At 40.0% G+C, this 14,120-nt stretch overlaps 1 protein-coding gene across 1 annotated transcript in view; it reads right to left on the bottom strand.

Annotated features, from left to right (window-relative positions):
- Positions 1-13,756, bottom strand: part of THBS2 (thrombospondin 2) — a 49,479-nt gene extending 35,723 nt beyond the window's left edge. The window contains exons 1-4 of the mRNA XM_050949033.1: positions 13,556-13,756; positions 12,041-12,115; positions 10,590-11,146; positions 8,683-8,767 (exon numbers count right to left, since the gene is read on the bottom strand). Coding sequence (XP_050804990.1) covers positions 8,683-8,767; positions 10,590-11,146; positions 12,041-12,115; positions 13,556-13,562 — 724 coding nt within the window. The 5' untranslated portion in view covers positions 13,563-13,756. The remainder of the gene's footprint in view (positions 1-8,682; positions 8,768-10,589; positions 11,147-12,040; positions 12,116-13,555) is intronic.
- Between the last annotated feature and the right edge of the window lie 364 nt (positions 13,757-14,120).

Below are 14,120 nucleotides of genomic sequence, written 5' to 3'. Positions count from 1 at the left end.
GGGGGTGCAAGAGTCAGGGCATGGGGTGTGTGGGGGCTCCCACTGACATAGGTATTGCCACTTATGGGGGCTGGAGTAATTAAGACAACGGAAGAGCTCTCTCCTGTCGGCTTAGAGCATCTGCATTAGCAGCATTACAGCGGCACAGAGCTGCTGTAAGCTCTGTAGAGTAGCCATAGCCTAAGTTGCAATGGCTGGTGACAGCCCTCATAGGAGCTGTTACATTGACATGGAAATGCTGGAGTGAACTGTATACCCAGCTAAGGCCAGGCTATACATTGGCTCCGGGCACTTCAAATGTCCCCCAAGAAGGCAGATGTTCTACAAAATGCACTCGATGAAGCATTATGTAGGGATAATTGAACATGCTTGGGAAGAGTTCTGAAGTCACAGTTTAAAAGTTCTCCCTATACATAGCAAATTGCTGGAGTTCAGTATGACAGAAAACAGCAGCAATAATTCTTCCAAACATTTTGAAGCAAGAGGACTTATTTTCTGCCAAAAGATTGTATTTAATGAAACTAGTTTTTTTAACAAATAATAATGATAATAAATGGGGACTAAAATCCTGATCTGTGCCATTGAGGTCCTTACTGTGTCTACTCGCTCCTTACATTGGTAAAGCTCCTTTTGACTTCAAAGGGAGCTTTGTGTGAGTAACAGCTACAGGATGTAGCCAAATATTGATCTCAGCTTTATGGGAAGCTTTACTTCCCTGCCTTTCAGTAAAGATTCATTCACCATATTTAGTGTCAATACAGTACCTCAATCTAGTAAGGTGAACTAGAGTCTAAAGTAGCTTAGATAGACTGATTTGACCACTCTGCTCTTTCTTAAATGTTCCAAAGGAGAAATGCAGCCCATGATTGCAATACAGCATATCATCACAAATGTATCAGCTCAATAGCCACAAGAGGTGAAAGGAATTTAAAAAATGGGGAGGGGAGACTGATTTTATTCTTAGTTACCCCATGGTTTGTGAATACCTTGCAACATAGTCTACACCGAATTGTTTCCAGTTATCAAATTTAAAGAAATTGGTATCTTAGCGACTAGGACAGAAAGAATCTACATACGTGGCATCATGGGCCAGAATCATCTGTGGTGTGACTCCCCTTAGTTCAATTGCCTTTTGATTCCTTGAAATGAATGCCATTTTCTTAGTATGTGGAAACATTAGGCTTCTCTGATTCCCCATGTAATACTTTTCAGACCATTAATTTCATACTGTCAAGTCAATGTAGAAATTTGACTTGACCTGAGCATTTTAAGAACATTATTAAATCTGCAATCTCAACAGAGTTCAGTCCTAAACGATGTTAGAAGCATTACATCTATACTCCCTACTCCCTCTTGGCAATCAGCAAAAGAAGACACCTGGGGATTTCTGGGGAGGCAGTTCTATATGGCTGGCTTCCTGCTCATTTCTTAAGGACTAGATGACTCGCTTTGGAAGGAAAAGGTGCTGAAACTGTAAATGTTGATATAAAGGTAAAAATGTGAATCTTTTCCCAAACACAACTCTCATTCCTCTGAGCTGGCCGTGGGTGGGATTTTATTTTATGTATTTATTTAGCTTTTTAAAACATGCCTCTCCAAATCTCTGTGCATATGTATGTCATTTTTTAAAATGCACACAATGATCACATTATAGTGAGACTCCGTCACCCATCAATCCAACAGCTCCTTCCTGGATCATCTCTCTCGTCAGCCTACCTCTCAGAAAGGGTTGCACTGTGCCCTGAAAGTCAACAAATTCAGGTCCCTGTCAGAAAAGAAACAGGAGTAATCCCAGAGTTGAGGGGATTTCATTGACAATGCCTGCCCTGCCCCCCACCCTCCACCCCCGGCCTCTCACATTTAAATCTAGAGTCAGTTAGCTCAGACACCTCAGCTCAGCTGCCATGTAATCAGCAAAGGATAAAGGAAGGACAGCTTGGTGTTTCATGCATTGTCCTAAAGCCTGAGAGATCTGGATTAAAATCCTAGCCCTGCCACAGACTTTCTTGGGCAAATCATTTAATCTATTTGTGACTCTGTTCCCTTCTTGTAAAATGGAGATAATCACATTCCCTTTCTCCTACCCTTTGTCTGTCTTGTCTATTTAGATGGGAGCATGGATTCTCTCTTCCTATGTGCTTGTACAGCACCTAGCACAATAGAGACCTGAACTGGGTTGGATCCCCTAGATGCCACCATAATACAAATAATAATAAAAATAAAAATAGAGGTCTCTAGCTATTAAATATTTCATAGACCAAAACTAATTCCTTGAATTGCACCCAGGAATAAAGTGGAAGACATTGCCACCCACTCCCAGCTAGAAACTCCTCCTAGTAAGTGGACATCCACATCTACAGCCGCTGAAGTTTGCTAGAGCTCACTAGATATTGCATCCAGTAGTGTAGATTGCAGTAATCCAATCTGGAAGTAACACAGGCATGAATACCTGTGGCAATTCACTGTCCAAATTCTACAGAATAGGTTGCAAGCTAATCAAGTGTAGATGGGACAAAGATTTCTTGGTCACTGCTGATATCTGAATATCTAGAGACAACTAAGATTCCAAAAAGACCCAGTGCAGATCCATACTTCAGTCACATTTGGTCAATGTTCAGCTAGACTAGCATCTGGGGCTTGATCAAGGTGTGTGTTGTTAATTTAAAGTCATTTGTCTTGGCATCAAACCATACCAAGGATTAACTACCATAATTGTTTTCTCATCTGAAAGTACAGTGATTGTCTAAATAGAGAATAGCCTTATTTAGATTTGTGCTGAAATACCAAAGTGCTGAAGTATAATCTGAAAGCTTGCTCCATGATGATTTTTCATAGATCCCAGAAAGTGTTTTGCAAGAATGTCACAGGTCACAAAGGATGAGACTATCTTCATGGTAGTTCCACACAAGAAGCAACAAGAACTGCTAATATAGGGCCCCTGGGTACACAGAACAGTCCCTGGAAGCAGCAGGGCCATTCTATATTCCTGCCTGCTCAGTGTTCCCATAGACATGTTGGTCCAATGTCCTACACCTCCTGCCTCTCTCCAGAGTCCAAGTGATTAACAAGCATTCCTGCCTCCCTCCAGGCTCCAGGAAAACATCCCTCAACTTTCCCACTTCCCAACCCTCTCAGTTCTCCCACCTGTATTTTAAGCAATTTTCAAATAAAAGGTTAAATTGTCCCCAAACAAGTTTTGAACCTGCCAAACTTGACCAAATACTTCTAGTGTTTAGCATCACCATGCTCAGTTAAAGCCCAAGCCTTGTTCTTTCACAAACCTCCAATGGAAAGGTGAAATCCAGCCAAGGGGAAGGGCAGGAGCACAAGCCAGCCTGGATAGAAACAGTGCTGCTGAGCTTGCAGGCAGCTCCCTGCACATTTGCAGAATTCCCTGCCAGTATCAGTGAGAGGTCTTAACCCAGAATTATCGCAGAAACAATCACTTCCTGTCACAAATATGAGCCAAAAGTTCACATTGGGAAGATGGCCTATGCCCCTATAATAATAGGTTCAGAACAGCAATATATACACCTCTACCCCGATATAATGTGACCTGATATAACATGAATTCGGATATAACACAGTAAAGCAGTGCTCCGGCTGCGCACTCTGGTGGATCAAAGCAAGTTTGATATAATGCGGTTTCACCTATAATATGGTAAGATTTTTTGGCTCCCGAGGACAGCATTATATCGGGGTAGAGGTGTACCTTAAACTGGAAGAGGCATATACAGGCTTAGCCTCATTAGCAATCCAGTGTTCCCTTTCATGTCTTTACTCAACATCAGATCATTAGGATGATTTGAAATACAGAATGTCACACATTCCCATTAATACGTTGCAGTGTATTAAGGAATGCAGCACAGTGTGATATGTATTAAACTTGTTAGCCAAGTGAGCAGTACATCACCAATGGCTTTTCTACTGTGGTAATTAAGCTACATGGGCAGCACCATGAAGCTGCAAACTGCAACTATGTGTGTGGCATGTCTCATGTTGCTCACATGCATGCCACAAAAATGATGCGACTCCACCTCACATATTTGAATGAGGAATTTCCATTCCATTGTGTTCAATTTAGTGTTGTAAAAAAAAGAAAAGAACATTATTAATTGGTCTATTGACCTGCCTTCTTCCGGACAGGGTGAAAAAAACAAAACTGTGTAATGTACCTGATTTGTAGCTCTTGTGTTTGGACCCCAGACATAGCTGATAGATATGGTTTGGGGGGAAGGGGGAACACCTGTAGCAAAACAACTCCCTAGTTGACTATACAACTGCAGATGCTGAAGTATGCAAGGTATTCCAGCTAAGGTTAGTATCAGCAGGCACTACTGTCATAATTTTCCTTCTACTTTCTCTTTACAGTATGGTTCCATGGGTTTTGGCATGATCCAATCTACTTTTGCTGACACTATTTCCCTTCCTGGTAATCTTCCAACACAAATAGAGAAGATCTGGAGATCTGCTCTGTATTGGCACAACAGATCATGCCATTATATCCTCATCTAGGCGAAGAGAGTTCTGTCAGTCTTTTTATTACATCAGTTACTCTAGATTTCAAAGCTCTGCCTTGTGGATCAGATGGGTTAATGTGGTACTTCGTATCTACATGGGCTTGATATTTACAAAGCTCACTCTTTGCCAGGGAATGAGGGAAGTGATGCCTGAACACTGGCATCCTGGATGCCAGCCTTCTGCTTTACTCTGAATGTACCATGGCATAAACCAAAACAAGATTTACACTTTCTCATACCTGTCCCTTCACCCACACACATCCTGCCACTAACAAAGGAACCACAGATAAAACTGATCACACGTTTGGATTTGCTCTCTACTCAGAATGGAAACATTAGCAATGAGATGTTTCCCCTTCTACTCCCTCTTCCATTTTGCCATTGAGCAATGGTAGGAAGTGTAGATATGACTTATGTAGAGTTCTCACTTAACCTGAGCAAAGGAACCTGCTTAAATGAAATGTGCCAAAACCATAGAAGGGTATGCCTTGATGCCTATGCTGCCTAAAGTAAGACACTCAACTATCAAGCCTACAAATGTTTAAAACACCCATCAGTACAGTATCTAAAAGCTAGATCCACAAATGGATTTAGGTACCTAGCTGCCACTTTTGTCACCACTGAGGTCCTTTAAAAACCCTGCTCAGCTGCCACCTAGCTCTGTAGATTGCCAAAGCCCCATGGCACCTAAATTTCCACCATTACAATTTCCTTGGGGGCTGCTCCTTATTCCCTTTGTTGTTTGCTTTGGCAATGAAACCATTTGCAACAACGATGAAGAAACAGCCCCTTGGTAAAGGACATTAAAATGCATTCTGAATTAGAACACAAGATAGCTTTGTATGCTGATGAAGCCTTGTTGTATTTGCAGGATCCAGAAGCCTCATTAAAATTTAAAGAACAATTGACTCCAGAATTTGGGCAGGTATCAGGCTTCAGAATAATCTACAATCAATCTGAAATTTTAGGAATTAATATTCTCCAGAGGGTCAAAACAAACTGTTGTCAGCTACATAAATTTAAAGAGGCAAAGGAACTGTTAAAATATTTAGGAATAAATATAGTGGAGAAACATAAAAATCTTTTTAAGGCAAATTATCTTCCCTGTGGAATACAGAAATAAAAGACTTGGAGGAATGGAACAAATACGAAATCTCTTACCTAAACAGGTAAAAAATGACATCCTCATAAAGTTACTATTTTTGTTTCAGTGCATCCCTACCGGTATCCCTGACGTGACATTAAAAACATGGCTGGATACACTATTAAAATGTATATGGAAATGGAAAACCCAAAGGGTGAGTGCTATAGTTCTGTGTAAGCCTACAAAGTGGGGTGGACTAGCGTTCCTCAGTTTGGTTTATTATCATTATGGATTGAAATTAAAAGATGCGATTGATTGGGTTAACAACAGACCATTGAAACACAGGGTAAAACTTAAACAAGCTGGCAGACAAATATAGCTATTCACAGTAATTGTTGCGTTAAAAAGAAATATCACCAGTTCATCCAAACCACCGCAACTTTGGACGATTTTTTAAAATTCCTGTTGCTGAGGTCCTCTCCCTTAGCTACTTTCATTAATAATCAGGAATGTATCCTTAGGAAATTTCAAAGTGGCTATTTGTTGTGGGTAACTGCTGAGATTACTCAATTTGGACGGCTGTTTCAGGATACTGATTTGAATGATACCAACAGATGTGATGTAAATAATATAAACAGTTGGTATTTTCATTATTTACAAACCAAATATTTTATTGTAAATCTGGACACAAGACAACTCTATCTAGTCTTTCAACCATATTTGAGGAGCTGATGCAGAAGCAAGTTGGAACAAAAGCTTTAATTTCTAAGATACATACAATTCTAATTGAAAAAGATGTTGATGAGAAAACAACCCAGAGGAAAGATGAACAAAGAAATTGATGTGGATGAGCAGGTATCTGTATGAGAAAGGGGATATATATCTTCAATTTGTGTGGTTCATAAAGAACATTTTAATAAATTATTGTATAAATGGCATTTTGACTCCAGTTAGGAACTATCAGATTTTTGCTGCTAGGGAGACGCTCTGTTAGAGGGGTTGTGGGGAAGAGGGAACATACTTGTACACATGGTGGTTATGTACAGGAATTAGAGAGTTTAGGGAGGAAATTTAAAAGATTAATCTTATGACAAAATGCTGTCTTCCTAGAAATACCCTGGGCTTCTTACTTAATGCTCCAATACAAAATCTCTCTTATAAACAGAATGACAAATTAATTTCATTTTTTTATTGTCAGCATGAAGACTTTGAATTGTACATTATTGGAAAAATTTGACTTCTCCTGTGGAATGAATCAAATATGGAGTGTCTCTGCAGTAGAAAAGTTTCATACCAAGTTCATACCCAAGAGAATTGCCAAAAGAGGATAAGTATTTAGACATTTGGTCACCTTTTTTAGAGTACTCAGTGCATGAGGTATCCCCAGCCAGGAAGCCAAAATCCTTAGCCAGATTCTTTGAATATTAACCTAATCCTTAATAAGTAATGTATGATGTACCGTTAACATTTTTTCATAAGTTTGCCTTAATAAAATGTTTCAAAAATTCACGAGGTGCATGCAAGTTCAATCAGCTAGGCATCCTAGGAACATACCTAACCGCACACAAAGTGGCTACAGGAAGAGTTGGTGCCCACTTCATAACTTTTAGCCTAGTGGTTAGAGCACTCACCCAGCATGTGGGTTCAATTCTCACCTCTGCCTGATATAGAATAGGGATTTGAACTTTGGTCTCTCCCCTCTCAACACAGTGCTTTAACCACTAGGTATTCTAAGGCAGGACTTTCTCAGCCTCTTTTGATAGAACTCTTCCACCACATATAAATAACTAAATATTCATTGGTGTAAGGGGACACTCCTAAGTGACAGAGTTATACCGACATAAGAGCAGGACAGAGTCTAAGTGCCCTACTGACTGGACTAAAGTATTATTCACACTCACTCTACAGCCCAATACATTCTTTTTTTTTAATCATAACCTACAAGGATTCAGTCACAAAGCCCCTTTCAATGATATCACTAATAGATTTGGCACCTAACAATTTCACTTTTTTAAAGCTTGTCTAAGGTCGCACAGTGAGCAGGTCAAGTAGTCAGGATTAGAACCCTGACATATGACTGCTCGGCTGTGTCTGTGCTACAGCAGCACCAATGCAGCTACACAATTGGTGAAGATGCTCTAAGCCAGGGATCGGCAACCTTTGGCACGTGGCCCATCAGGGAACTCCGCTGGCGGGCCAGCACAGTTTATTTACCCGCAGCGTCTGCAGGTCTGGCTGATCACAGCTCCCACTGGCTGCGGTTCGCCGTTCCAGGCCAATAGGGGCTGCAGGAAGGGCGGCCAGCACATCCCTTGGCCCATGCCACTTCCCACAGCCCCCATTGTCCTGGAATGGCGAACTGCGGCCAGTGGGAGCTGCAATCGGCCAAACCTGCAGATGTTGCAGGTAAACAAACTGTCCCAGCCCACCAGTGGATTTCCCTGAGGGGCCAAGTGCCACAGGTTGCCAATACCTGCACTAAGCTGATGAGAGAGAGCTCTGCTGTCAGTTTAACAACTCCTGCCTCCAGAAGAGGTGGTAGCTATGTCGGCGGGAGAGCATAGCACTGTCCACACCGGTGCTTAGGTCAGCATAATTTATGTCAATCAGAGGTATAAAGTAATTTGTAATGTAGACATTTCCCTTGCTCTAATCATTTGAGAACATTCCTTCATGGAAGTGTATGGATATTTTCACATATTAAATTTTCTTTCCAACTTTCAGTAACTTTCTCCTTGGTAATTAGCTTTTCCCCAACCCACACAAAGAAACAAAATTTTAAATCTGAGCAGCAGGGATAAAAAAAATCAGATTATCTGGTGGAAGCAATATTTTGATTATGTCTATTCAGCAATATTTTAATTGTTTACAACAATCTGCATTGTTTGTCACTCCCCAAAAATGTTCATAAGTAGCTTGTCAACAATTCCAAACCTTCCAGAGACTTGTTCTACCTCTGCCCCAATTCATACTGGCTTCAATGGGAGCTATGCCATGGTTTGAGGTTAATATATGGACGCTGGGCTTCTTCATTTTCAGATTCAATTGAACAATGATAGTGTGAAAAAATATACGTACTTGTCTGGCTTCTCTGACATCCTTTGTTACGCAGAACATCCTCTACTGAAGTATCAAAAATTAAATAAATATTTTGAATTAGACCCTGTAATCAAAGAAAACAACTTTCAGATCAATTCAGCATTAAATTTATATCATTGAGGTTTTTGTATGTATTCTCCTTCACCTATCAACTTCCCCAGTTTATTGGTTTGATTTAATCACAGGTAAATACTCAAAAGTAATGTAGGAGACAAGCCATGAGAAATACATACTAAAAGTTAACTTTGATAACTTGGCTACATTATTATTTATTATACTAATGAAGTGCAAAAGCAAGGTTTTTTTTCAGAATGAGTCATGATAAAGTAATATTTGATGAGCTGTTTTCATGCTGCTGTTTGGTTGTGAGTTCAAATCTCTATTTCCATACAGTTCAATTAGAGATCCAATTATCAGAGCAGAGGCTGTGTAGCGCAGTGGGTTGCAAGGCACTGGCTTTTCAACTCCAGAGAAAAGATTTCATGTTTGATTTCAGGCATAAAGAATTGGGTGGCTCAACCTAGCCCCTGAAGAACTTTGTACAAATCACTAGAGCAGGACAGGAGCTAGATTTTTCATTTTGCAGGAAAATCCACAATTTCAGAATGTTTTCCATTCTGAAATGGAACAAAATCAAAAAAATTGGAATTTTCCTTGAAACAAAATCCCACCCCACACACACACACAAATAAATCTTGGATCAATCAAAATGTTTCATTCCAATTTTGACTTTTAAAATTTTATTTTATATCAAATAAATTTTAAAAAATTGAAACAAAGTCACTTAAAACTAGAAAATCAAAATGTCCTGTTCTGAAAAGTTTGAAATAGAATGTTTCAACCTTGTCTAAATGTTTTTTAAATTTTTTCTTTTGAAATTAAATTTCCTTAAAATTGACAAATTACCATGAAACGTTTCACCTTCGCTGATACGGTGTTTTCTCACAGAAAATGTTCTCTTGCAAAATTTTTGATCACCTCTAAAATTCACCGCAAAATATGGGACTCTGCTATGGGAAGCCTCACAAATGCTCTGGAACAGCCTTCCAAGGGGAGTAGTGGGGGCAAAAGATATATCTGGCTTTAAGATTAAGCTTGATAAGTTTATGGAAGGGATGGTATGATGGGAGAGCCTAATTTTGGCAACTGATCTTTGATTATCTCCAGATAAGTATGCCCAGTGGTCGGTGATGGGATGTTGGATGGGATGGGATCTGAGTTACTGCAGAGAATTCTTTCCTGAGTGCTGGCTGGTGAGTCTTGCCCACATGCTCAGGGTTTATCTGATCGCCATATTTGGGGTCAGGAAGGAATTTTCCTCCAGGGCAGATTGGCAGAGGCCCTGGAGGTTTTTCGCCTTCCCCTGCAGCGTGGGACGTGGGTCACTTGCTGGTGGATTCTCTGCAGCTTGAGGTCTTCAGACCACAATTTGAAGACTTCAATAACTTGGACATAGGTTAGGGGTTTGTTATAGAAGTGGATGGGTAGGGTTCTTTGGCCTGCTTTGTGTAGGGGGTCGGACTAGATGATCACATTGGTTCCTTCTGACCCTAGAATCTATGAATCTATGAATCTATGAAATGGGAAAAAGGGCTGTTGAATGTTAACATGTTACATGGGGAAACCTATACAGAGATGGAGTGCATTTTGCATGGCTCTTGACTGTGCTGTATCAGTCCTTCACTTTCATGAGCACTAAGATTCATATAATTCACTCCAAGCAATCAACTAAAAGATGTATTGGAGGAAATTCTGTTCTTTTATCCATGCTTCCCCATTGACTTTGGAGTACGTGTGAAAGTACAGTTGGGCCCATTGTCTGCTAATATTAAATGTAGCTAAATTCTTTACCTCATCACAGACCCTAATGCTTTCACATTACCTACCCTGAAATGGTTCTCTCGAATGGACCCCTTTGTCACATACATTCTACTGTTCTCTTCTTTCAGCTGCTCGTAGAAAGGCTCCTCCAGGATGAAGCTGTCAATAAGGTCACAACCAACATAGAGGCTGTAGTTCTCCCCTGTCACTTGCACGGTGAGGTTCTTCCATTGTGAGTCTGCTAGGTCCACATCTTCCAAGGAAATCACATTCTGGGAGCCATCTGCCCAGTAGATAAGGTCCAGGGTATTGGCTCGGCCATTGGAAATAATCTCAAACTGTCTTTGAGAGATGCCAGGACCCTCTAAAGCAATGATAGTACCTCTGGATTCCCTGTCCTGCCTTAGGGTGGCTGAAAGAATAAAGCCCTCATTTTTCCGGATGAGTTTGAGAATCTGTTTGAATTTCTCTGGATTAAATGGAGGTATATGGTCAAATCGGATGAAACGATAGGCCGGGACGGTGGGATTTGGACCCCGAAATAATTTTGCTCCAATTGTCTTTCGGTTTATGTTACTGATTTGAAATAAGTCAAACGTAGTCTCATCTTCCTTGTTACCATCTGCAAAAGTCAACGGCATGTAGCAATGTGAATACAAAAATGGGCATAAGGGAAAATAAGTATGCATAGTACACCCAATAATTCTAATGATTTATTACCTGTTTGGCACAATAAACCCATTACTTCCATCTGCTTGGAAGATAGAAGCACATGTGCTATATTTGGCATGGCACAATAAACAGCATTTACGTCTACTTAGCACTTTCATCTATTTGGCAACTTTATATGTAAAAAAAAAATCCTTAGTGAAAGTGAACAAAATTCCATATACATAACCATGCTTATTTTTTACAAGGACAGGATTTCAAGCTACTTACTCTAACTCTCAGCGAAGAAGAATCAAATTATGAACACCACGTTACAAGAGGTTAACTCTCAAGAAGAGGGTAGAGTTACACCAGATAGGAATTTGGTCCAGGAGGCCACATGGAAATGAATATCTGGCATTGTGCCCTTTTATACCCAGCCTGAATTTGATCCATAGAGATTTTCTTCTCTCTAAATTTCTGACAAAGCAGCTCCCGTCCACCCAGTCCATTTAAGTCTCATATTACATACACATTACAGAAGGGAATCATTTAGCAATTAAGAATAGGTAAATTTAGGTCAATGTTCAGTAGGAGAAAACTACTTGTATATATTTATTTCTTTTGTCAGTAATAGGTAAATGTAATCATTCAAATGTGCCAGTAGTAATAAGACTTATCTTAAAGTTTTTGTCTTACTTTGTTTATTTTAATCAGGTTTTCCTTAGATTATGCTATCACTGTATTGTCTCCAGTGGTTTAGCTATCTCATTTTTAAAAGTCAACATTTAGCTTTGCAAACTACTGTAATTTCTGCTTGCTTTCAAATGCCTCAAGCTTCAGGAAGTTAAGAAGTTTCAGGACTTACCCTGAGCATTTGAAGTAGCCCACAAAGTTAGCAAGACAATTAGCCACAACAGCCTGCTCTTCTGTAGCATAACTCCTATGAATAAACAAAAAAAAATCAGTTAGGAAAATGGTCTTTGTCAATAAGACCTTCAGATGCCTCATGGACTGTACTGAAAAAAAAAAAACTGTGACCATAAACAATTCTGTTTATATGCAACAGGACATATTCACAGTATTTTTCATCCTGTTTGTGGTTTTCTTGTTGGTTCATTTTAAGATGACACAGGATATTTGTGATTAAGAGTTCTGCTGCCTATCCCTTACATGTGGTCATGCTCTTACATTTCTGACATCACAGCTGCATGCTCTGGACTTGATTTTTGACATCAAATGCAGAGCATGATGATTTCAAGTGAATTCTTAAAAATAAAGATCCTGTATTCATGCACATATCCTTAACATTAAAAAATGAAAGATATACAGAAAAATCTATGCTATGTAAGCAGAATTTTCTTCAAGGTTTTTCCATGAGACATCATCAAGGCTTTAAGTGACAGGCTAGCCAGTATAATAGTTGTTCCATCTTAACTCCACTTTGAATCACAACATATAGCTGAATTCTTTGCAAGATAATAGAATTTCATGAGCTCTATTCAACTTTTAAACATGCCACTATAGAAAGTTACATACATAGTATTTATTTCAATGCTGACTTTTAAGTAGATAGCATTCCATTTAGGTATTCCTGTATGGTTATATAGATGTGTAAGCAGATTATCTGCATTTTCATCTAAACTTGCGTATGTGTATGCATGTCTGTTAAATAGTGCAACCTCAGTTTGCCAGCCGCACTGTATAGACACAAACATTTCAAGATACCAGTATGCTACCTTGATACTGTAAAAAATGTCTAACCTAAATATCCAAACAACCTCAGGGACATTATCTTTTACACAAAGTCAAACTTTCAATATAAAACTATAAGTGTTTACTGCTCAGGACATTATTACAAAACTATTTATCTGCAAATCTGGGGTGGTTAGCTAAAAATCCTACTTCAAGTACATTTTGACAGATGCAACACCAGCCATTTACAAATATTTCCTTTTCTATCTAATGTACATATAATGGTAGATAGGATGCAATGACCAGCAGCATAACAAACGTGTTTACACCCCATTTCTAAATGCTGCTTCTGTAATCATATCTACCTAACTAGCCATCACCAGGAAAAATGTCCTATAATCTGTGCAAAAAATAAACTTGTACTGTATGTGCACAATCCATGAATACTTGTTAACACGAAGTATTTAGGAGACAAAATTCCCAGCTATCGTTACAGCTGAAAAGTTAGTCGTCCAAAAGAAAGATGGATTGAATAACAGATGCCCTGCTACTGAGCTAAGCAGACCTGAGAGGAGATGGAGGACAGACAGATAAGCAGACAGACAAATCCATCACCCACAGCTCATAATAGCAGTTTTCTGCCAATCCCGGCATTGTGAAATCTTAAAAGGTGTCTGTCCCCTCTTACCCGGCATAAAAGGATCTGCTGCTGCTCTTTTATTGTTAACGCTCCAAACCAAATCCAAAAAGAAAGAGAGCGGTAGTTGTTTTAAAAAGCGAAGTGCAAACTCCAAGCGTCCTCGGGGCTGCGGAATCTGCTGTAGTCTGGCTGAGATTCCTTCCAGTGGCTTGCGAAGGGCTGCTCTCTGCTTTTATATACTCTCCCTCGCGTGTACTGCTGTCAATCAGCCACACAAGGGAAGCGCTTTTCAATTCATTCCTCCGTAGGAATGACATAATTCCCGTTTCTGATCCGACAATTTGCTCTCATCTACCTGGAAGGCGACCCCAACTCCAGCCCCCTAGAACCATCCCGCCCCGCCCCTCTCCTTTTTCTACAAGGGACGCTCCTAAACTGGGGCATAGGAGGAGCAAGACAAAGCAAAAGGGATGTCACTAGTCTTCTGTCAGGACAAGAAGCGCCCTGCCTTTCCCTCCTCTGCTGGGAAGAGGAGTCCAGCGCCTCCAGCCCCGGCTCTGATGAGTGTGAACGTGATGAATACGGAGTGTAGCTGTAGCCGCATCAGATGTGA

Source organism: Gopherus flavomarginatus, chromosome 4 (genome assembly GCF_025201925.1).
Source record: "Gopherus flavomarginatus isolate rGopFla2 chromosome 4, rGopFla2.mat.asm, whole genome shotgun sequence".
NCBI lineage: Eukaryota > Metazoa > Chordata > Testudines > Testudinidae > Gopherus > Gopherus flavomarginatus.
Note: the sequence above shows the minus strand (reverse complement) of the source record. Positions and strands in the feature narration are given on the sequence as shown.